Here is a 26,798-nt window from a genome sequence, read left to right as displayed (position 1 = left end):
CTAAGGAAGCCTAAGGAAGCATTTCCGTATAAATGCGACTTAGGGACTTTCAAGAAAAGTCAGAGCAGACGGGGGCGACGGTACCACTTAACATCAGGTGAGCTCCTGTCTGAGAATGAAGTAATCTAGCTAACCCTCGTCATGTTGTAAAACCACTCAATCACCTCATATTGTTGACTAGATACATACATATGCTTGACGAAAATTAATAAACTCAGCACATCATGCACATTATACGACATTCGAACCCAATAACAGTTAAAATATTTGGCTAATTTAAAATTAACGTTGTTAGATAAACATTAAACAAATACGAGGTACTTTCCCTCTGACCTCAATATAAATTAGAGCCGGGTAGCGATTCTGTTTAGAAAGTTTTGCGGTGTAAAGTTGAGGATATACTAATTTCACGTTCACGAGAGGAACACTAAACAATGGCTTATGTTACTTGAAAAATCGTTCGATATTTAAAATCTCTTTGAATTGTGTCAACTGCTGGAACAGTGGATTGTTGTAGCCTTTGACTAATTCATTATATTGTTATATTTCATTTAGATATCTTTAAAGATATCTAATTTAGGTACTTACACAAAATACTTTAAAACGATAAAATAATAGAAAAAAGAAAATATTTTATTTATATTAAAAAATAAATAATTTGATATAGGAATGAGCTGAGCAGTTGACAGTGACATTTGACGTTCATGTAAAAAAACTTGTTATCAATTTGTAAAAAAATAAATGGCGCTTCAACCTATTTAGGTCTGTTTTTCTGTATCAGCTTCATGATCATTTGTTAATCTAATAGGTAAGCAGGTGATCAGCCTTCTGTGCTTGATGCACACTGTCGACTTTTTGGGTCGAAGGCACGATTTCCTAATGATGTATACCTACACCGTTCGAGCGAATGTTAAATGCGCATATATTTAATATGTAAAACGCCGCCATAAGATTATAAAAAGTTAATTGAGACATAACACAGCGTAATGCGCAGCGCAGTATTACGGTTTTCTAAATCCATTCTTATTACATTAATAGACTTTCGTTAAATTCTGTAGAGCAATTATCTTAAAGACACACTAATTAAGTTGTATTGGAGCTCCGATAAAGAGTAGACCCCTTAAAACCTCGCTGCTGCTTAACGTGAATTACTCTACCAGTGAATATATAATCAAAGTATCGTAGATATCCAAATAAAAAGTAGAAAATTCCATAAATCTAAGCGAAAACGTGCATTTGGCAAAAGTAGTAACAATTAATCTGTGCTAAACGGTAGAGTTGTCCTTGGAAGCCAGCCAATGGTCTCGTTGATTGCACCGACGTGGGAAATGTACACGAGTGTCCTAATACGCTCTTGAACTAGGACTAAAATACAGATATTTTAAATGTATAGATGTTGGATTATAGAAATATTTTATCGAATAGCATTATTTAATTAATTATTATCGTAATAATAATTTAGTTCCATAAATGATAACATTAAATGATGTGTCCCAAGCTGATGTACTGAAAACTGTACTGTAATCTATTGCAGGAGCCTAAGACTTTCCAGTAACATGAATTGTAATAGAAATTTCTTCATATCAGAATCAGGTTTTGACTAAATCTCTAGCATATGTAAAAAATAGTACTCTGTTTACAATATTAATGAATGAATAACTCGTAGAACAAACTATGTCCGCTCTGCATGCACTATTCTTATTTCGATGAGCACCGCGACGCGTAGTTATAAAGTTATTGGTCATTTTAGGTAACATACTATATCTAATATCGGTATTTTGACCTACAACGTTAACATAATTACAAGTCGAACAACCAAAACCCTCAACCCAAACCTTATTGGCCGTAAAGGTCCTGACGAAACCAATAAACGAGACAATTGGTTTATATTTAACCGCATTCGCTTAACTTTATAACCCATAAAGATATCGTCATCGTAAAATTATAAGAATGTGTAAAATGTTAAGGCCTATCGTATCTTTTATTGCGATAAAAGAAATTGTTTGAAAACATCACTGGGAACAGAAGATCTGATACCGTTACGGTAAACTGAAATCATGTTAAGGGATTTATTTGTTTTTAAAAGTTCAAGTAAGGAAAGGGAATGGTAATCCACTCCTTACTAAGTAGTATAATTAATTTGTAGTTTTACCGTGAGTTCAAAATACTCCTATTAGGTGTTTGAAATTGAATTGCCTAAATACTTTATATGTAACACTACATATTCTGTGAGTGTATAGACAATAAGTTCGATAAAACAAGTATTTTTTTCGGAAATGATTCCCGATGCTGCTACACGTATTCTTACTCACTTACACAATTAAGTAATAATTCGTCGCATTAATATATTTCTTATGTTTATAGCTTACTGAATATATAATTGCACGGATTGCCTAACAACCCTAAGGATATATTGAGATGTACCACTGAATAAATATCTAGAATGAATGATTAAATAGTAATGTATTATTCAATCCTGTCCAGTCTGCCTAATCAACCAAATACTTCAGAAAATATACCTACAAAGAATAAAATTTCGCTATACCTCAAATTTATGTACACAGAACATTGTTTGAAACTTTCTATGCGATGACTTCTTATTTGAAAATATTTTTATTTTTTTATGAATAATTATTTTACGATGATTTAATATTGACGGTAATCAGCGTATAAAACACCAATAAATTATAACCAGAGGATTTTATCAGCTTGTATTTGACACCATAGCAGAAATAATGAATCGAATGAAGCTTACTTAATTACGCGGAACAAAATTGTTTTTTTTTATTAAAAGTAAACATTCTAACCTTTAGAAGGTAATGATAGTTTCATGTAGACTTAACAAACTTCAATATTGTTCCCTTTGGAGTAGAGACTCTTGGGCCGTGAGGTTCAAGCGCACAGAACACTAATTAAAGCTTTAAGTTGTCGCCTGGTATATAGTACCGGTGTCTAGAGCTGCTGCTTTCCTAGCTCAACGAATATCGCAATACAGCGAGGGAATGTTGCCAGTGTTAAAGGTACACAACCACAGGCACAAAACGTTTCTAAATTTGTTTGTAAATTTGTTTAACTTTCTACTTATAAATTTTTAATTGTAATTATTATTATTAATTGTAAATTTTGAATACTGTATATGATGAAAATAAAATCTTTATTTGATACGTTTAGGCCATTTGCACTTATTCTAAGGCATTATAAAACATTTCGAAATCGAATTTTTAAATCGTTAATAAAATACCTTCAACCGAATGTGCAATCAAGCAAATCGCTACATAACGGGGATCATGGCCAAGTTTGGAAAACTGCCAATTCGTAGTTGCCCATTTTAGAATAAGCATTTTTGAACCGCTTGTTATCTGAACGAGGCGAGACGGATGGCTGCAAGAAATACTGCCATATCCATATATGTCTAAAAGTATCAATTTAATAATAGAAATCGTACACCCAGTTTACTCAGTTACATAACATCATGTACAATAGTGGATCTACTAGTCTAGTATTAATGTCGTATCTGTAATATGTGATTATTCCTTATATCCAATAGCTGTAGTTGTAGATTATAGTGCGTTTATAAGGAGATATTTAAGATTTTGTTTAAGCGATTAAAGAACGTTCAGAAGTAAAATCAAATATCATAATATAATATATTAATTATTAACTAAAAAACTTCAATAGCTTAAACGTAGTAGGCACTAAATAGAATTTTGAATTAAAACTCTGTTTTTAGATTTGTTTTGATTACAGGTGAGTTACGATTTTATAGCAGAATATGGCAGTGGATATTACACATATTGGTGTTAAATTCAATACCATACAATTTAGAAATACTATTGCAATATACTTAACTACATCAGCTAATAAAAGTCCAGTAAATAAAAGCGATTTAGTCAGTCGGTTTCATATGGGTTTGAAGTTTACTCCGTTAAGCTTACTATCTTTCAAAGCAGCATCAAGCACTTTGGAACACAGCCAAAGGCCGCCATATTTTCATGTAGCTTACTGACTTATTTCGTGAATAGGCTTCAAGATTAACATTTGAATTTAATATATGACTAATTTTAACAAACAGGTGCCTTTTAATAAAATAAACAATGAGAATTTGTTTTAATTTAGCTCAGTTATGGTTAATAAGCGCAACATTTTTTTGTGTATGATTGGGATGCAATTATAAATATAAAAAATAGTTATGGAAACTTTTAAGAAATATAAATAATGACTAATGTGAAATCTTCTATTTAGCAGTGAAGTTAGTTCTATTTATGGGGAAATTGAAACAAATAATAACCTAAATTAAATAATAAAATGGTAAATTTGATCGTGTTATAAAAAATCAATAAACCAATATATAATATGATATTCAATAGTTTCATATCGGAACGAATTAAAATAATCCGTGATATATTTTAAGCCGTTATCTCAATGTTTCAAAATGTGTTACAAATTCCATCCATTATCGGATAAATGATCATTATGCATTAATAATCGCGTAATAGTTTATTTTGGAGCGTGACAAAATTGTTATGTACCTACTTCAAAATAAATGCTTTTGAAACCGATTGTATATGCAAAATAAGAAAATATCTCAGAGCTCTTTGAGATAAAAAGGGTTCACCTAGATCAGCGCGCAAGTCTCATCCCATATGTCAAAGGTTTGATTCCCGGGTATGCACCAATGAACTTTCTATGTGCACGTTTAACCGCTTGTACGGTGTTAGAAAACATCGTGACAAATCTGGCATAATTTGTATGTAATTTCTTAGATCATTTTAAAGATAAAAACATATTTAAATAGTTTCTCTATGTACAAAAAAGATTTACGCTTCCCAAGAAACGCTGAGAAAGTTTTCATGCAAAAGTACTCAATAAGGATTATAATATTTGCTGTCCCCAGTAAGGTCAGCAATACTCAAGCCATTTATGGGAAATAAATGGATTTTTATTTGCTATGCCAATATTAAGATACCCTCAATCTGCAAACGTTTTCTGCGACCGCTTTGCTTGGAATCTGGAATGGTATAATATGGATGAGGAGCTATCAACAGCTTTGCTAAAGTAGTTTTATTTCACAACCAAAATAAGTCCTAAGTATGGGTTAGATAGTTATAAAAGGAAGTTCATGTGTATGTAACAAGCTACTATGTTATTAAACTATATTACGTATCCCGCGAGTAGTGTGAACTCAGCGTTCCATGCTGATTGTTTCTATGTACGCAGTATATTCTTGGTCGAAAGACAAATATTCTGAGAAACACGGCATCGTCATAGACCAAAAAACAGACGTCATTTTTAAGGCACACGACACTAATCGCCTGATAGAAACCGATGGAGTTTTAAGGACCTATGCATTCCTTACTATATAATTATGTACTGTACTTTCTTTGTACTTTTAACCAAATTAAGTTTTGTATTTTTATGTAGTTTCCTGGTAGTGAAATACTTATTACACATATATATTTCTAATCATGTACCTACCTGTGATATTATGGTACATGTCACCTGAACCTAAACTAAATTTAAAAAAAACAAAGAAGGAAAATAAACATTTCAAGTTCAAACGTCTTACTATCGCTTGGTAATCCCTCTCCAAGAATAAATACTATCGAACATAATTACGGAATTTAGCTAGGCATTATTTGAGCAGCTGATATTCATGGCTTACACACAGAATACTAAATCACAGCCAACTCGATCATTTTAAATGTAATTTTATTGAATGTAACAACATTAGCGTCCATTGTCCAAAATTTTAGTTTAGAAATTAGCTATAGTTAAATTTATGCTTCATCAAACTGAGGCTTTGGTATTACATTAAATAAATTGGACTTTAACCAAAACTAAAACACTAAAAATTTACCTAACTTAATAGGTAAACCTCTTTTCGTCTCTTTTTGACAAATTGTATTTACGCTGTGATAAAAAGAGGCGGACGAGTACTTTAGTTAGACTATATTAGTATATGTAGACTTATGCATAAGAGTTAGTTTTGAGAAGAAAAACATTGTGTGTTTGAAATACACCCTTAAATACTTTATGGTTAGATAACTCAAAACAGTAGGATTTTAACAATAGGAATAGTATAGCAACATCCCCAATATTGTATTGTCTTACCGTTATGATGTTATGTTTCAATAAAATTATACATTATCTGTGAAACTAATGTAGTATAACATCGAACACTGTAAAATATTTTATTTCACTTCCTTATATTAAAGTGATGTTTTAGTTGCCAAGCAGCTAAATATTGCAGCACTTTCCGATTTTTAAAAAAAATGTAAATCCTTATTTCCCGCGAAAACGCCAGATGTCATTCAGTCTTGTATCGTCAATGCGAGTAGATCGATGTAGATCAAATTAATCTTAACGATGCTATTAATCAATATCAAACATACGCTGTTTTCAGATTTCATATGAACAGATAGATAAAGCAACGAAGATATCACAATGGTATTTTAACAACATCGCGATTTACGGCGCCATAAAGTGCAAATTCCGTTAAATGTATCCTTTGAATCACATCTGATAACGTAAATACGACTTTTATATAGCTGTAAGAGATTGTGGGCTTTCTGGTAACAGCTGTAATTCATCTATATTTTTTATTTGAGTCTGTAAATAGGTTGCCGTTGCCTTGTTGGGAGTCCGACGATAAAGGTGTATAGATTGTGGACGCTTACTGGCAACGATATTGCTGCTGGAAGTATTTAGGGTTATATTTTCAGTAATGGCACAAATAATACCCAGGCGTAAGTGTAAATGTAGTATTAGAGCTTTATCTATAAATTTACTCATTTAAATCTCAAACCTGGTTGTATAGTTATATCCAGATTAAATGATTAATCTGCCTCCATGGATTAGTGCTTAATGTAGATGTAAAGTTACACAAATATAAAGTTGTCGCGGTTTCACTACACCAGCTTTCTTAGACAATTAATAATAAAAAAATAAAAAAAAACAATGACGCTACAACCTTTATAGGTCTCAGATTTCTGTATCTATTTCATGATCATTTGTTCATCGAATATCCAATTGGTGCACAGCCGGGGATCGAGCCAACGAACTCAGGGACGAGAGTCGGACGCTGAAGCCACTAGGCCAACACTGCTCCTTTATACAATAATAACGCGCGAAATATTTATTTTAATGATACTCAACTTGATATTAAGTTGTCTATCTATGATAGCGTGAAAATATTTTATATTTGTATGGATTTTATCCCGTTACCTCCCTAGGTTATGGAGCAAAACTGCAGCTGTTTCATTAAGCATTACTGTTACATAAGTGCTCAATGAATGCCTTTCACGGAAATATAATTATAATTTCACCGGGATTTAACCTCGTGTTACGTCATCGTTTAGCAGCGGCACGGTAGTAGTTATTTATGTGTCAAACAATTGACACCTAAAGTAAATTCTAAAGGCCAAAATCTTTTCTCTTCGCTGTAGCTTTTATTTGAAACACTCATTATAATAAACAAGATTATCTGACAAAGATTGACACAACGCTCAGTATTTCTGAAATAAAAGAAGAACAAAGGTCCCCAATCAGGGAAAAACAACAGTGATATCAAATTTCGTACGATTGCAATACGATACGTAAAAAGAAATGTAAGTGTCGCCAAGGGCTAAAGCTAACAAAAATTTATTGTGTGTTCTAGTACCTAGTCGTAACCTGCTTTTTTTGATTTAATTTTGTATGTGTGATTATGTATATCATGGTAACGAAGAGTAAATAAATACATACTTGAATTAAAACAAATTGTGACTTATATATTTAGTTTTGCGTGCGTGCATAATATTTATGCGTGTACTAAATTGTTTCTAAATAAAATTAGTTTAATGACGGATGGATTAAATACTCGGAATTTCTTCAACGGAATTTTGCAAATATCTTCGTGGCAATAGACAATAGGCTTTAATAATTCACAAAGGGAAGGATATTGTAAATTTTAAACGAACCTTTCACTTCAGATAGCGACTATATAGTTATTTAATATGTTTATAATACGCCCTTAACAGTGACATATTATATTTAGTATTTAGTGACATACTTTTTTCATACCTAGGAAATCGTTACATAGCCAGTCAAATTGTTTCAAAGTACTACCATACTAGGATGTTCCTATTGTATTTAGAATATTTTTTATATCATTTCCATATCGTACGTTATTATACCCAGTCCACCTATAAGTTCTGTTACAAATGAAAATGCATTTTTGAAATGAAGTAATGTTATATTACGAAAATCTACATCTGATCTACATATTTATTAAAGTCTCAGCAAAAAATATTCTATTCGAAATGGCCACCTTTGGCTTTTATACAGGCCTTTAATCTGTTTGGCCACGAATATATTTCCGAGGTTTACGTACTGTTTCCAAGGGAAATTTTGCCACTGCTTTTAACAAAGATTAAAATTATACAGGTATTCCAAATTCAAAATAATTAAAAATTTAAAGTTTTTATGTAAGAGTATTTATGACCTGACTAGTTGTAATCCTTTTGACATTCGTAATTCAAATTACGATATTAGATAAGGACAGTAATTGTTGTAATAACAAAATGTCATTTTTATTAAAAATTTGGTTGATCATAAAAAAACAATACTGACCTGAAATAAAAGTCGAAACGAAGTCCTTCAGTTGACTTTGTATTCAGAATATATCATTCATGAGTTAATTACAACTGCGCAAGTTTCTTCGGCAGAAGTTTTAAAACTAAAGTTTCAATTAGCTATGTTTACGCATCCTACTTACTTATTTGCAGCGAAAAAAGGGTTACCATGTAGTGGAAATTACTTAGACGTTTATATTACTTTTCATTAAAAATAACAAAATATTTATTTTTTATAATTTTTTGAACTGCTTATTTATAATCTACAGTTTAAAAAATAGATCATATTTACAATTATCAAATTGAAGATACATTTTAATGGCTAATGTATAATCAATACTATGTATTAATAATAATTTTCTTGTATGTGTGTGAAGAAAATATTCGGCAAATGACCCCCGGATAATTCACTGCTGGTTTGAGCTCCTGAGCTAACTGAATCTTGTACGCATGAAGGTCTTTAGCCAAAATTCGCTGCGTAGTGCTTCGTAAAATTTGAAGTTATTAAGAACGACGTCGAATTGATGTTTTCGGGTTTTTAGCGACACTCTCGCTTACAGCAGCAATGTTATTAAGGGCCCGACCGGTACGTTGGCGCAAAGGATTCTAATTATCCATAATTGACCCAGTTTCTTCAATTTTTTTGACCACACTACAAATGGGGGATACATTTGGTGCTCTTTCTCAGCTCAAAAATTGGCTAAGTTTGCCCAAACTTTTCCCATTTTTGTAATGAGTTTTCACAATTATAACGCATTGTTCTTTCAGAATGCGCTCCATTTTTATTAATCGGAATAAACAGAGTTGACAGCTGTCAAATTTCAGAGTTGCCACTTGCATGAAAAAAAATATTAAGATTTTTAAGAAGTGACACTCTTACTGAGACACCCTATATATGAAATGCTTCAAATTTTACATTTACTGCCAGTTCTCAAATCAAAGGCGTAGTACAGATTATTAACTTAATCACCGTCCACTTTAAAGGTGGATTAAATTTTTAAGGGAAAGGTGTCTTTATAGCGTGGGAAAGTATTTAGACCATAAGTTTTGACAACAATTATAAACAACTGTTCTTTTGCATTTTTTTCGTATGACAGCATGATAATTAATACATTTTCATACGTATTCGTGATTATCCCTACCTTCGCGGTTTTTTTATAATTAATCAATGCGAATGTGCTACTTTCTAGAAACGTTTTATTATTATTATTACATTTGCAAAATCAATTTCGGGACTATCAAAAAAATTGTTTATGTCCATCAGAAATTATGGTTAGCTCCTTGAGTTCCGGGAACATTATTTAACTTTTAAAGAGTGAAAGTTCTGTTGAACTTATTGTAGACGAGGGTATTGAATTCTGAACAAGTCACATTTATGATTTCGTGTCCAGAGAGCAGTGTTGGCCTAGTGGCTTTAGCGTGCCACTATGCAAGTGAATTTGGGGGTAATATCGGCACTACAAATAAAATTATGTCTATAGTTTACTAACATAAAACTATCACCTAAAAGTTGCGATCGCAGGGCCTTATCACTAAATTTACATGTAGAACCATGTTGTTAACAACAAAGTTATTCTACTTCATAGATTTTTTATTAATTAACAAATGAATTAATGTTAAAATCTTAAATTGGTATTCAAAATAACTTTAGTTCACGAGATTACAATCGCTAGGAAATATATAAAAGCCTAGATTTCATAAGAATAAAAAAATAGGCTTAATATGTCATGACAGCTAATGTAATGACACCTAAGGCGAGGGGGCCGATGGCTGGCCATGCGTGATACTCGTGAACGGCTCGTACTTGTGGTGACTGGTCGTACTTGAATTCGTGTATGCGGTAATGTTAGTTATTTCGATCGTTGACAATCTGAGACAAATTTTTGTTTTAAATATATTTTATTATTATATATTTCTTAAAATGTCATGTGGAACATGGTGTAATAGTTGCAGCTCCTCACAAACGTTGTATAATACAAAAGAAACTTGGCGATTAAAATAAGTGGCGGGTTGTATTGCCAGTTCCTCTCTTCCGTTCTACGCCTTTTATTTGAGAACTGGCAGCAAATGTAAAATTAGAAGCATTTAATGTTTATTTCTTTTTTATTGACGTTCATACCTTGTGTTACCTATGATTTTTGACTTTTGTAATTTTTTGTGAAATTGTTAATATAATTAAACGAACAAAATACCTATTTAAATAAGACATCCATCTTGCTTTGGAGACAGATTGAACAAGAATTGATTCTTTTACCCAATGCAGAATTTCCGTGAATTTGTCTCCATGGAAATTCGATTAGAAATGTTAAATGACAAATTGTCGTGTTCACTATAAATGGCATATGATTCAGCATAAAATTAACAATTTAATAAAATCATTACTTAACCAATTTTATTAGTTTGTTGTATAAAACAATTTTTTTAAATTAGTTATTATTTTATTTTATTAATAAGTAAATTTTAATCATTTAATTTCTCAACAAACTCACATACCTACTTTCATTCAAAAAATCAAATTACTGGATTGATGTAAACATGAAATTTTAAAAATAAAATATAGTAACGCTTTGTATGTAAACAAAAGGAATAAAGTAAAGCAAGAAACCCCTGAAGGAAATAAATTTGTTATATACTCTGAAATTAGAAATATTATATAATTAGTTATAAACGGCTAACATCTTTTTTATTATATATAAAATAACCTCATCAAAAGACATTTTCTAGTAGATTTAATATTGTGCTTAAATGATTGATATCTACTGGGAGTCAACTTTAAGTTTGTCCTAGTCTCCTCGCCTGCAATTTCCATAATATTGTATCCATAATTTATTGGCTACTGATAGATCAAACGGTTATTACGACCTTAAGGCACCTTTCATAACATTCTTAATTATACAAGCTCCATAGCTTTGATGAATAATTGAATAAAGCATTAATTAATAATGCCGCTATATCTATATAAATGTAACCCCTTTTACCCTTGGTCACGGCATCACGCGTGAACGGCTGGATCAATTTCGCAAATTCTTTTATTGTTGTGTTTCTTATTGTCAGGATAAGGTGCTTATTAAGGAAAAAATAAGATAATTGCGCTGAAATATACATAAACATTGACAGAATGCGTGCTAAAAATATCGTCAAATAGGATGTAAGAAAAGGTCGGAGGTAATGTATTGATAATATACATATAACATAATTACAGTCGCTAATTGTTTGTGGCATTAATCTTGAAAATCCATGTTTTTCACATGGTCAGTTATATGCCGCGTGTTCCCTTGTCGGATTACCAACAAATATATTTATATACGCGCCAGAAAAACATACTGTGTGGGCCTGGGTATCCGGAAGCTATATCCAGGATGCTCCCTTCCCTCGGTGAAATAATATGCGCTGGTTCGGCTGTCGCGTGTCAGTATAATAAAAAAAGGAATCCAATCCAATCACTCCAAGCACTGGATCCTTCAATGATGAATAAAAAAAAGTTATGCTATACGGTATGCGGTATATATTTAGTGCGCACGCAACAGCGGTTAAAATTTAACTCCCTTGTGCCATTAAGCCGGGACACCACCCACCATCTCCGGTTCGTGTGTCAAAGTCAAAATTTATATATATAATACCTTTGTTGGTAAGTGCTAGTCTTAGTCTGATCTCTCTGTCTGTCCTTGGATTTATATTTTCAATATACGGACATACCACAGCTGAACCAGCGCATAATATTATTCCAAGGGAAGGCAGCATCCTGATTACAGCTTCAGGATACGCAGGCCTTTGGGACATGGTCTTTTTGTTCCTTTTCGAGTCCTATATTTATCTCATCCCATGTTTAGGTACCCACATTCATCTTTACGTATTTTTTATTTTGTTAGTAACGTTAGGTTGCCGAAAGTTCAAAGGCCATTTTCTTATCCGTATAACGACAATTGAAACATAGTTTTTAATTCCGTAGTATTCCGCGTATCGTATTTAACTCTGAAAAAATATACAGGAACTTCGTAGTGAACTCAATGAATTATCATCTCAATTAAATATAGAGCAAATGAAGCATCATCCTCAATTTACTCCTTCTTCTTATACAAGGGATTCCTTTGGGGGACCTGTACGCAACCCTACACATTTTAGTAGAAATTAGATCATCCAAAATCAAAGTTGCCTCCAATTGAATTACCACAATTTGATGGCGACCCAACTAATTGGACGTCATTCTACGAAACCAATAATAATTTTCAATCATTTTGTGCATAACAATAGGTCAATTTAAAATTCTGAAATGGTGTTCTATCTTCGTGGGAAACTAACAGGAAAATCGCTCACTGTAATCGTCGGTTTTTAATTCAAAACATTAACAGATTCTTGTGTAGATGGTTTAAATAGTTTTATTTTGTAACATTAGTTACAGCTTTTAAAAATCTAAAAAAACAGACGAGCCACTGAGTGAGAGACTCATCGCCGGTCGATGTAACCCGCTCGGGAATAGTTATGCTAACTAATACTGTGTGCTGAAAATTTCGTAGGCTGGCATAGAAAAAAAACTTTAATTTTACCTTTTAAAGATCATGTAGTGAATGTTATTGCTTGAATTGCATGTCGTGGCAAAGAGATTAATGTCACGCTGGACATTTTCGTTATTACCACGAAGATCTTATATTTTATCCGGAAGGCTTGTGAGATCAAGGGCTGCGCCAAAATGGTGACTTCCCAAAATGTAGATTAAGGATTTCTAAACCTTTTACTCATATTGGCGTTGGTGGGCCTTTATTATACACCCATAGTAAACAGGTTTCGGGAAGTGAAATAAAATATATTTATATGTCTAGTGACAAGAGCGGTACATAGAAACCACAAGGAATTTAAGCATTAACTTATTTCTTAAAGCTTTATGTCGCGGAAAGGTCCAATCCAAACAATTTACCTATTTGGATAATGGCAATAGTATTTTTGTAGGCTACAGGTTCATATTTAGGAGTACTACAAAATTAGTCAATTACATTTAGTAGTTAGATTATAAATACAAATAAATATCACATAATAATTTCTTATTTTCTTCGTTGTTATCTCCTTCACAGAATATGAGGACGAGTTCTTCCGAAGGCCGTCTCTTTAAGTTCTTATCTAAATTGTCGCTACTTGTCATGTTTGTTTATATTGTAAGACGTTTCTCTATTTCATTGAATATTTATTTCATAACGGAAACATAGAACACCAACGATCTAAAGGTTGCATCACATGGCTGTATGTAGAGAAAATAGAAAAGTGAAATCGTGAAAATCTTAACTCTAGTTCTGTCATTATCAACATAAATTAAATTAAATATAATTTTATCTTATCAAATGGAAGCTACATATAAGATAACAACACAAGCAACCGTAATTCACACTAATCGTTGTGGATTACGCAAAAATGCTGGTTTTAATTCTCTTAGGTTTAGTTATTTGTGTGAGTGGACAGGGTTATGAATTAAATATTATACATTATAATGATTTTCATGCGAGGTAAGTTTTCAGACGTTGATGTTTTTAATACATTTCAGTATTTATATATTTTAAAACGTAACTTTTATATAACGTTAAATATTTTCTTGTTTACTTTGTTTGTTTATACAAGCAAACTAATACCTTGATTATGATAAGACAGATCGATAGTTCAAAGTAAGGTCCTGCTTCTGAGCCTCGATATTGCCTATTGATTCTTTCACGTATGCTATTAACCACATAAGGATAAATATACTGAGGAAACCAACACCTCGATTATGCCTTAATTATAAACGCTGATATATGATGTTCCTGATTCCTTCTACGACATTTTTATTTTGTGTTTCTAGATTCGTTGAGACTAGTCAATCGGGTAGGATTTGTGACCCAGCAGCAGGACCATGCATTGGGGGCTTCGCCAGACTGGCGACAAAGATCAGAGAATCAGTGCATAAAAAGCCATACTCCCTGGTGCTAAACGGTGGTGATTCCTTTCAAGGTACCATCTGGTTCAATCTTTTGAAGGGGAACGTGACGAAAGACTTTATGAATATGGTGTATCATGATGCTCACGTATGTACCTTATAGTTTCCACAAATATTAAGTATTAAAACAAAATATTCCTGGGAACCTAATAGCGATAGCGATCTTTACTCCAATATTGTAAAGTCATCGGGCATAAAAATATCTAAATGACTATCGCTATAACGGCGATGTTTTTAGTCTTTTTTTGAGTATTGAAAAGATCTCGAAGATAACATAGGTACCATTTTATCCTAAGAATGCCTACATCAGCCATTTTAGTAACATACAATCAGAAGATTAGAACACAGAAGGTACATAGGTAATCCACTTAATACCGCATTTTATATCAGAAATAATTTAACATATCAGTAATCTACAACAACAAACTTATAGATACAATTATCTGAAATTTTATTAATGGTCGAATGTGTTACTTAAAGGCAAACTTATATTTCCAGGTACTAGGAAACCATGAATTCGATCATGGAGTTTCGGAACTGGTTCCCTACCTCAAAAACCTTGAGCATGAAGTGGTAACAGCCAACATAATAGATGATGAGGAGCCCAGTATTCAGGGGTTATATAAGCCAAGTATTGTGGTGGAGAAGAATGGAAGAAAGATTGGTATCATTGGTGTTATTATTTCAAGTACTCATGTAAGTGTGTTAAAGTTTATTCTATATTAAAAAACTTCGTCTAGATGCTATATTTAAGTGAAAGCCTAAAGTAGAATCAGATGACTCTTCAATACACAAAACGCGGTTGAGGTTTCAAACTCTATTAGACCCTTTAGGGTCTTCTGCTGTAAATCAAAATAATAGTGAATTTCGTGCCTTAAACCGGGGTTCAAGAAAAGGACATATTTGTAATTAAAACTGAATTTCAGGAGTTAGCCTCGACTGGAAAATTAAAATTCACAGACGAAGTAGAAACAGTCAAAGCCGAAGCTGAGAAGTTGACTCAACAAGGCGTCGATATTATTGTTGTTTTATCACACTGTGGCATAAATATTGACGAGTATGTATTCGTAATTCTATAGTATGATTTTTAACAATCCCTATACATATATATATAAGATTTAACAACGTGAACACTTTATTCTCATTCGCGTATTAGACTAGCGGCCTGAACGGATGCCGGATATTTTGGAAATAAAAGTACTTAGCATTCATAAGGAAAACGAATGTGTAATTGTTTCGATAGTTTTTAAGTTCATTCGTTACAATTAATGTTTTTATATTTATAATATAAATATAGATATATAAAGGGATATCATAAATAATATCATGCAGATTATTATAGATATTATATATATAGATATTACGCATTTAATATTTGCACGGCGAAGATAAACATTGTGAGGAAAACCCTTGGACACAAAAAGTCGACGGCTTGTATTAGACTAATCAACTTCTTGTCATTTAGAGAAAAAAATGATCACGAAACAGCCACTTTGTTATTTGGTCGATATACATAGTAAAAGAAAAAACAACAACTTATTAAGTATAACAAATACGGATACCTATGCTATTTAAACAAAATTTATGTTTAGAAAGTTGTGCAAAAACTTATGATTTGAAAGATCGCTACACTTTGAAAGTTTGATTAAACATGAAAAAGTCTTTGAACCAAAAATTTACTTGTGTCAGTAACACATAAATTTGATCGCCTACTTGTCTAAGAAAAGACATCATTCAAGCCTTCCCCATACCATATTACGCTGAGAAAGTGTAGTACCTACTTCATTAACTATGCCTATTTTAAGGGTATTTGCATTTACTTTACAGAGAGATAGCTCGTCGTGCGGGACCTTACATTGACATAATTGTAGGTGGGCATAGCCACTCACTTCTATATAATGGAGACCCACCTATAAACTCTTCTTACGTCCCATATGGTCCGTACCCACTAACTGTTGAAAATGAACACAAACGAGTAGGTATTGATAGGATATATTTATATAATAGGACATCGTAATAAAACTAAAATAACAAATACTAATAACACATCATTATTCTTCAACTCCTCCTTTATCCTGCCAATTTTAGTCTTATCTCTACTCTAACAAAAATAAGATAAGAAATTTAAATATCAATAAAATAGTTTTTTTTATGTTAATAAGTAGAAAAGGAGTAAAAACAATGTAAGACTGATGATGTCAATATAAGTTACCTTCTACCTTTGTATTTAAATACAAAATCGGTATATAAATATATATTACTTATGATGAGCGATAAGTACACTGGATAGATCTAGACTGGCGAACATGAATACAACAATCACAACAACAACAACAATGCAGACGGTTATAACTAATACACACAAGTACAATATTATTGTGTTTATGATGTCACTACATTATTATTAAATTAAAATAATATTTTATATATTTTTAATAAAATAAAAGGCTCTCACATTCAATTAATCGTCAAAATTAATTAACATGTATAAAAAGTCAGCGTTATAATTTCCAGGAAGTGTTAATTGTACAAGCGGGCGCGCATACAGAATATCTGGGAGAAATTAAATTATCTTTCGATGATGCCGGTCATATTACGGATTGGATCGGAAATCCACACTATCTTGGACCGGAAGTTGAAGAAGGTAAATCTAACTATTAATATAGCAATAGATTGGACTGTTTAGAAATCAAATCCTTTAATAATTTATTCCAAACGTCAATAATAAAAACGATGCAAGGTATATTTAAGATCGTGTCTCTGTTTCATTTATTTTTCGGTCTATGTTGTTAGTTCATGGCAAAAAACTCATAGATAGTGGATTCCCATTGAAAAGATATTTGTTTGGATTTGATCACACCCATGTTTTATTAAAAATTAATAACACTGCTATTAATTATTTACAACTGTAAATTATTACTTATTCTTGAGATTATTTATTTAAGTTTGGATTATGACATTATGGTTACTTTGAAGAAAACAGTGATTTCAATGCTATATAATATAAACAACTATTTCTTTACTTTCAGCTCCTGATGTAATGGAGAAAATCAACGAATATTTACCAAGAATAGACGAACTAGCAAAAAGGAAAGTCGGTGAATCAAAAGTACTTCTCTCTGCAGACTGTCGCTGTGGAGAGTGTAATCTAGGAAACCTTATTTGTGATGCTTTTATGCACGCTGTAAGTATATAGATATTTGTTTAGTAATAATAATATTCTCCAATAAATTTCGACTACGACAGCCAGTCAGTCAGCTATTGAGTCTGACTGGCAAAAATTCTAAAGAAATTTGTGCGTAGAGACAGATTTGCTCGTTTTATTATATTTTACGTACTGGCAGTATTACATTTCATGTGCTATACTATTAGGATAGTATCTAGCGGTATACCCCAGTATTTAAACCGAAGACAACCTGTCAAATCCCTTTAATCTACAGTCAAACAAACTAACTACTAGTAATTAGTATTGTAAGTACGAAGTATAATAGTATAAACTTATATTTTATAATATAGATGACAATGTCCAAAACGTCCTTATTTTAAACCCCCTGTCACAATGAAATACGTAATTTTGAATGAAATACGAAATTTCTTATAAAAAGGTTGTAGCGCCATTGATTGATTGATTCTTTTAATTAAATTGCATTTATTTCAAATGGTGTTGATGGACATTTAACACCGAGCAGTATTGAACTATTCTTGCGTATAATTCCCATTCCCAAGGTAGGAGGTTGAAACCTCTGCACCAATAGCCATTACATCTATGTACTCATTTAACGCTCTCGTACGGTGAGGGAAACATTGTGAGGAAAGCTTAGTCCCAAAAAAATGCCGGCCATTGTGTCAGGCCCAGAAGGCTGATCACCTACTAATCGTGTAACATATATATAAATAATGTTTAGTGATCATTTGCCTTTTTTAAAGGCAACGAAACTGATTGTGAACATACTGTGCTATTTGGTCGAGGGAAACATTGAATGTATACTATAAAGAAGTAACATCTTATTACATAAAACAAATACGGAATACAAATATATATACTATCTTTATTTTGAGAGAGTTGTGCAAATACTTATGATTTGAAAGCTCGCTACGCTTGAAAAGCTAGATAATGTTTGTGTATTTAATAATTGAAATATTTTATTGATTAGATTATTCATTTACCCTTGACCATTTTCAGGTCATGAATAAAGCTACAGGAAGTAATTGGCATTACGCTCACTTCTGTACTATGAACAGAGGCTCCATTCGGAGTGACATTGTCAGCGGAGGTAACTAACTTAAGCACTATGGATCAAAGCCTAGACTAGACTGTTGATTACTAGAATGTACACCCTATGACACGGCATTATGTACCAGAATAGCTTACAGATCATTAGATTTTTTTGTGGCTCGAACCCTTAATACCAAGATTTTTTGTGTTTCATCTTATATGTACGGTAACATGTGTTTCGCTTATATTGGAACTTATAAACCAATATTAAAATTTTTATTTTATTTGTGACTTGTAAATTCAAATATAATTTATTTATCATATAGGTGACGCAATTACACCTTTAAACATCCATAAAATTCATAAACACTACAACTATACGTTGTGATGTTTGCCACATTAACATAGATAAGTTAGAGCTTGAAAAAATAGTAAAATAATGTATATTGAGCCTTTATATAACTTAAACATAGTGTAAAGTAACTTAAAATTTAGTTTATTAATTTTATTATATTTATATGTTTTTCAACACAATTTTTCAGACATAACTTTCGAAGCCATGTTACTATCTATGCCATTTGCGAATACTGTTGAGGTGTTTGACTTACGTGGAGACCATGTTTTGGAGATGTTAGAATTCAGCGTGGCTAATCAACCTCGGCCTGGGGCAAGGATGTTGCAATACTCTGGTTAGTATATCACTTATCCCATTCATTATAGAGATGAATATTTTTCATAAAGAGAATATGAAATAGTCTATTGCTTGTGGCACAGCGAAGAAGAAGAATTGATATACAATCACATATTTTTAGAGAAAAGGTATGGTGATAAAAAAGCTTGTCAGCCACGGCTTAATCTACGTTAATAAACTGTATACCATGACATAAGTGACTTCCGTAATAAAGAAAGAATTGTCAAAACATAAAAATAATTTCCGAACACCAAAAACACCTCGTTTTATAATGCAGTATTATCACCTATTCTTAAGCACAAACTCAAAAAAAACTTTATTCATATATATACTACTTTATTTCGAATATGCATAGAAAAAGGTAACCGCCTATATAAAAACCTTAATACGGAGTGGTGACTTGAGTTACCACAAAAAGTGCTTGGCGTTATGACTTTTTACACTACACTTTCCAGGTCTTCGGGTTAACTTTGACGGTTCTAGACCAGTCAATCAGCGAGTTCTCAATGTGACTGTACGTTGTATTGAATGTGAAGTACCACGTTACGAGCCTTTGGACCCCAATAAGATGTACAAAATTGTGTCACAGAATTTTTTGGCTGAGGGAGGAGATGGGTTTACTGTAAGTGGATGTTTTAATTTTTCAGGCTCTTCCAAGGCTATTTTAGTATGAATTTTTACACGAACGCACACCACAAACCACACAGAAACAAACCACGCTGTCTACAACCTCGTTTATTTGTCATTTATACTCGTATTATTAATATCAAAGTAGTTTTACATTACCTTGGTATCTCTTAATATTGTAAATTTATTCAGTAATGTTCAACAAATTAAATATCTCCTATTTAGATCTAAGATTTAAGATCGTAAATGCAATGCATTATAAACGAAATTATATATGTCGATACTAGTTAATTTTGTTTAATGATGCAATGAACAGTACAATTACAGCCTAATTAAACAATGAGTACCGATGTTAATTATTTGTATGAATTTTTAGTTTAATTAAGTTAATGGGACTTAATTAAAATGTTCTATTAATGTAATGTAATATACTGTTCACAACGAAATATAAATTTCCATTATTTTTATAGATTACAGAAACAGGAAACTTTTACATAACATTGTACATTTATTGTAAGTGCTTATAAGTTTAAAAGACGTATTATCTATATAACGTTATCTTTCTTTTAGATTCTTTATAAGTTTAATAACGGTATGGCTTGTTCAAGATTAATTTAATATACATTGATGTTGAATTCCGAAACACGTAGGTACTATCAATTTGGCGCTATTGTTATACTCTGGTATTCTGAGACTAGATGCCTGACGTAGTAAATAGAAGGAATAATTCGCTTCACCTATATATATTATTAACCTACAGTTTACATTGAAACAAATCTGAAAAAAAAATATTATCTAGTTGCAATATAGAAATTTTTATACCGTTTTAAGCCCAAATAGGGCTATTTTCGCATAATACAAAATAAATAAGTAAAAACAACGTCTATCCTTCAGATAGAATATACCTAGTTAACACTGAAAATGTTTAGAAAATAAAAAAAGGGATTAATGTAGAAAGTTGCCAATAGTTTTATTGTTTTTCGAAGTAATCTCCGTTCCTCTCTACACATCGCCGAATTCTATGGAAGCACTGAGAAAAGCAGTGGGCCCATTCTTCCTTCCTTTCCGTACGAAAATGCTATAGAAGGGACTATAGCATTTTCGTACACTTTCAACGTATCTTCAGGGCTCAGTGAATACCTCGAATGAAATCTTTAGTTATGAAAGTCGCAGGGCGCTAGGACAGGACTGTATGGAGGATGACTCATTATCTCGACACCTGCCATAATCAAATATTCAACAGTCCGTTTTACGGAGTGCGCTGAAGCATTGTCGTAGTGAAGGAGGATCCTGCCTCGAGGACAACACAACAGGCAAACGGCGATTGGCATACCAGTCTGAAGTAACTGTCCTTCCGTCTTCTAGCACTACTGTCGCGAAATGACCTTTCCGACCAAAGAATGAAGCAGTCATCTTTTTTCCTTGACTTCTTTCCTTCTTGGCCTATCCTCAAAAGGAAACACCCACTGAACTGATTGTGTTTTGGTTCGTAGCAATATATGCAGCTTTCATAACCTGTGACGATGTCAAATACGGCATTTGAGTCACCGCCGTTGGGACACCAGTCCATGCGAAGGTGTTTCTGGTCGTCGTTTAAAGTATGGGGAATCCATCTGGTACAAAGCTTCCTGACGCCTTTTTGAACTTGACTCATACCAATGCCTCGGCTTGCCCATATCTGCTGATAGGTCACACTTTTATCTTCCTCTATCATGCGTCGCAAAGCAGTGATGTTATCTTCAGTAGTCGCTGTTAAAGGACGTCCCTCACGCGGATCATTATTGAGATTACTACGTCCACGCTGAAACTCGTTAAACTAATTGTAAATAGTGGCACGAGATGGGGCTTGTAATTATTCAATATGTATTTAAATAAAAAGCTAGAATGATCCAAAAAAGTTGCTAAATATGCTCTTAGATCGTGTCCTATAGATAGCTTCTTTTGATACAAATGGATCCAAATAAGCTCTAATCTATGCATGCAGTTATCAAAATTGTCGTACTTTAGTCCAAACCCCAGACTAGTTAGGTTCAATCTCGGCTAACTAAAATGAAATACTCGTTAAATCCACCAAATTGACTCGCATTTAGTATTGCTTCGTGGTTTGCATTTCCTATTATGTGATTGCATACGTGATTTAGGATTTAGTGGTCGATGGATTTAACTGAAATCGTTTGGAAATAATGGTGTTAACGACAATTGAGTTTTTAAATCCATTTCACGTTCAGAAACAGTAGAATTATTATATGTCATGTAAGTCGAGAAAGAAGCACCGTACATTCATGCGAGAGTTTTCTTCGTATCCAGCTAGCTTAAGACAAATAGGGGATTTGTTTTGCGAGTTAAAATATAGTTTCGCCCATTGAACCAAGTCCCAGGCTCAATATTATATCACGTGTGCTACGCCAAGCCAATGAAGGCGTAAATAACGTTATATCTACTAAATACTTACTAACCGTCGTATTACCATTTTTTTATTATTTGTCTAAGCAATGTAGGCCTAGTGGTTTCAGCTGGTTTCCCTGAGGTAGGAGGCTCGATCCCCGCCTGTGGACCAATGAACTTTCTTTCTATGTGCGCTATTAACAATCGCTCGAACGGTGAAGTATAACATCGTGAGAAAACCAAAAAATAGACGACGTGCGTCAGGCACAGAAGGCTGATGACATTCTTGCCTATTAGATAACAAATAATGACAAAGATCATGTTTCACATCACACACACATCACATCAAACAGATGTTTCATGATCTTTGTGACTTCCAAAGCATATACGGTTTATATGGGCCTGGATTCGGTTAAAATAAAATTAAATAATTTATTCATTACAGTTATGTTTTTCAGATGATATCGAAAAATCGTGGGCCGAGAGAAATCATTGGTATAGACAGTGAAGTTTTTATTAGGTACTTAGAGAGAGAACTGCCTGTTATCAGAGATCTGGATGGACGGATACATATAACGGATCCCTGCCAAAACGAAAACTGATGATGATCATATGGAATTAAGTTACGAAATCTATACATAAATGTATGAAATTCAGTAATGATTAGAATACTTACAGGTTCGTGGCTGAGATATTGCAATTCGGAGGCAATGAATTACTTACTAAAGAACTTATTTCTAAATAATTAGTAAACCAATGGCCTGGCCGTGTATTACTTTAATAAATACGGATAATAAATATTACTACCTTATAGATTTTGTTCATTTTGGGGTGAATATTTTCTCAAAGGAGTTAATGGATGACTCTGAGTACATTTATAAAAAATATTGACCTCTCTGAAGTATGTCTAACTGGAACCGGAACAATTCATAAATGTCAAAACCATTTATAAAATTTCAAGTTATCTCTAAATGTTACCTTAATAATAAATTTTGGTTAGCATTTAATTCCAGCAAATACGTTTCAAATATTGAAAATATGGTTAAATACTTTGTTCTCCATAAATAGGTTAGTTCTAATGGTAACATTCAGAGTTGAGACTGAACGCTAAAAATTACTTTCGTACGAAAAATATTAAACTCGTCATGGGTCAACTTAACTTGAATTATTTTTAATTCTTTACATACGATAAAAACATACATATTTACAATTTATCCTTGTTTCTCTTATCACACATCTTGCAAGAGATAAACAGCTTCTTTAATATATATCTATTAAGTTACAAGATAGATGAGTGACCCATGAGATGAAAGTCAAATGCAAATCCCAAACACGGGCCACTCAAAATAAATGCTGCAGAAGAAGACACTAAAAGTCATGGCCATGTGGACACCACAGCTTTAAATCAGACGCACGAAGAGGAAAATTATTGCGTTAGAAGGCGAACGATGAAATGTTTACAAGATGTGGTCGAGGCCACTCATAAATGGTTTTAGTGTCACTGAATTTATGTATTTAAACTTCAATCTCTTTGTAGAACAAAAATACTTCGTTTCAAATAGTTAATATGCAAAATGTTAAGAAAATCGCTTAGCGATAAATGGTTTGAAGGTATTAATTTAACTTGCAGCCCGCCTCAATGTCCCGTGAAATTGCATCCGATGCAAAGCGTTCAAGAGTTTAAAATTAAACTGCAGTAAAACCTAGCACTTGTTTTGTATCCTAGTTAAATTTGTAGGGCCACTTTATTGCATTTTCACTTCAATAAATATTTTTTTTATTAATGGCCTGTATTACATAAAACTATATTATAAAATAAAATGTATTATACTTATAATGAATAAACATATTTTTATTTTTAAACATATGAATATACGTAGTATTGGATTTTAATTATAGATTAGAATTGGGTTTGAGCTAAATCTGATTGATTTTATTAGGAAAGTAATACATTAGATGGTAAGTTCAAGACTCTCTTCGATGGTTTTTCTTTGTGGTTTCAGAATAACATACCTTTGGTAGAAAATAATTTGACAAATTCAAAAGTGTCTTCGAAATTATATTTTTAACAGGTATCGATTTTACAGAGCAGTGTTGCCCTAGTGGCTTTAGCGTGCGAGTCTCATCTGACAAGCTCGTACAATGAAGGAAAACATTGTGAGGAAAGCCGCATGTCTTAAATCCAAAAATGACGTCATGTATTAGACAAAATTGATAAAAAATCAGATGCAATCTGACCCCATATAGAGTTATAGCGCCACTATTATTATTATCGATTTACGGAGTAGCCTAGCTGGGCTGAAACAGATATTTATTATAAAAAAGATGTTTGTTATTATAAAAAACAATGACATACATAACCTAAGTCTTATTGCAGACACTATTAAAAACAAAAACAAAATGTAGTCAAAAAGGAGCTGATTAAGAAATCTAGCCGGACTTCACGAAGCCAAGACAAAACTCGTGTCTAGCGAACTTCGAATAGAGGTCTAATTAGAACTGGTCGCTCGTGACTCGAATCTTAAACAGTATACAACAGACTTATTCTGACCAACTGACTGACTCTTGTTATTTCGTAAAATAATTTCATTAAATTATCGAGATTTTCTATTTAATAAAAAGTATAAGTTGTCCGTGTCGAAAAGCTTAAAAATCCTTGTAAACAAATTGTAGATAGAGAGCGTAATGTTACATATGTATAGAATACGTAGGCCAACATTTTGTAAGGTTGGACTAAGAGGTTATATAAATTATATAAGTTTGAGATATTTATTGTTAATAATCCCGATCCCAATTAATAAGCATTGTTTGGGAAACCCCTATATATTAATTTTAAAATAACCATTATCACACATTAACATTATCGTATCTATTTATAATGGCTTTATATATATAATTAGGAAGAGATACAAAAGCATTGGAAAAAAATAAAACGTACTATTATTGTCGAAATACTTTAATAATGAATAAGCCTGTGTAAAATTCACACTTTACAAATTATAAAATAACGAGACATTCAGGAAGACTAATAGGCTACTTAAGACGGCCAAGTTGTTAATAAAAATGGGAATAATTTACTGACATATACGTTAAATTAGTTAATTAAATGATAAGAATGAGGATGATTAGTTGTGTGTGTTTAGTTATTATAGATATTATCTCTTACGTGCACATGACAATTTGAGTTCTACTTTATCACCGCTGGATAATGCTTTGGGAGTCGTGGAGGTGACGACGAGACGGTTACCGGTCAACACAGTAGTTGTTTCGAGTTTAAATGGTCTCCTATAGTGAAAAATTAATGACAACTATAATATACCCTGAGTACATTACCTAGTTATAGGAGGTGCACAAAAACAAAAGTTAAGACAAAATGAAATGTCATAAAACTTTTGAAACTTAATCAAGAAAAAAATAAGAAAATTGCGCAGAAAATTTAATTAAGTAATCCAGACTTTTGTTACAGTAAATTTTTTTTTCAGTGCATAGCGCTATTACAATTCAAACTTTTTTTGATGTAGCCTTAATGAGTTTGACATAACATTGACAGAATGCGGGCTACAAATATCGTCAAAGAGGATGTAAGAAAAATGAATATCGTATAAAACAATTAATGCTTTGGTTGGAGATAATGTATTGATAATATACATATAACATAATTACAGTCGCTAATTGTTTGTGGCATTAATCTTGAAAATCCATGTTTTTCACATGGTCAGTTATATGCCGCGTGTTCCCGTGTCGGAATCCAAAAAAAACTATTTATATACCTCCCTGAAAATACAACAAAGAATGTTGTTTATCATAAAGCATTACAATACATTAAGCATTACACTTTGTTTCTGAATTTTTTTTTGATAATTATAATTAAGACAGGACAACGTGTGTCGTCCTCTAGTTTAAAGATAAATCGATATGTATATTTTGTCAATATGAATTGCAGAGTTTAGTTGACGCTTGTATAAAATTTGTAGTTTAGTAGTGGTCATCAAAAAGTTTAATTTGGGCCTACAGTTACATGTCATAATGTTCGGTATCTTTACGACTGACCGTACAAAGCCACTAAAGTTGTAACTATAAAGGGACGCTTGTTGTTCACATAAACAACTATTACCTAAATAACGGTTATCGGTGCGTAAAGTTATAAGCTTTATTAATGATGAGCTCTATACTATGTAAGAAATATAGCAGTGTCAGCCTATGAAATGCGATGCTCGACTTATACTCATCGTTCAAACCATACAAACACACAAATCCTTGTTTTGTGAAGTACGCATTTTTGATCGTATTATAAAAAAAATGCAATCATAA

At 32.4% G+C, this 26,798-nt stretch overlaps 1 protein-coding gene across 1 annotated transcript; it reads left to right on the top strand.

Annotated features, from left to right (window-relative positions):
* Nucleotides 1–13,984: 13,984 nt before the first annotated feature.
* LOC123710347 (apyrase-like) lies at nucleotides 13,985–24,256 on the top strand. Its single transcript, XM_045662172.1, has 11 exons — nucleotides 13,985–14,104; nucleotides 14,434–14,656; nucleotides 15,067–15,264; nucleotides 15,495–15,625; nucleotides 16,396–16,543; nucleotides 17,083–17,212; nucleotides 17,598–17,752; nucleotides 18,752–18,842; nucleotides 19,327–19,473; nucleotides 19,931–20,097; nucleotides 22,946–24,256. Exons 1-11 carry the CDS (start codon nucleotides 14,013–14,015, stop codon nucleotides 23,087–23,089), a joined length of 1,626 nt encoding a protein of 541 aa, XP_045518128.1. The 5' UTR covers nucleotides 13,985–14,012; the 3' UTR covers nucleotides 23,090–24,256.
* The last annotated feature ends 2,542 nt before the right edge of the window (nucleotides 24,257–26,798 follow it).

The sequence above is a fragment of the Pieris brassicae genome, chromosome 5 (assembly GCF_905147105.1).
Source record: "Pieris brassicae chromosome 5, ilPieBrab1.1, whole genome shotgun sequence".
Classification (NCBI taxonomy): Eukaryota; Metazoa; Arthropoda; class Insecta; order Lepidoptera; family Pieridae; genus Pieris; species Pieris brassicae.
This window is presented reverse-complemented; position numbering and strand designations above follow the sequence as displayed.

Coding starts and splice junctions, on each gene's coding strand:
- LOC123710347 (XM_045662172.1), top strand. CDS start 14,013: ATGCTGGTTTTAATTCTCTTAGGTTTAGTTATTTGTGTGAGTGGACAG. Junction 17,213..17,597: donor TGGACCGGAAGTTGAAGAAG/GTAAATCTAACT, acceptor CTTTACTTTCAG/CTCCTGATGTAATGGAGAAA. Junction 20,098..22,945: donor AGGGAGGAGATGGGTTTACT/GTAAGTGGATGT, acceptor TATGTTTTTCAG/ATGATATCGAAAAATCGTGG.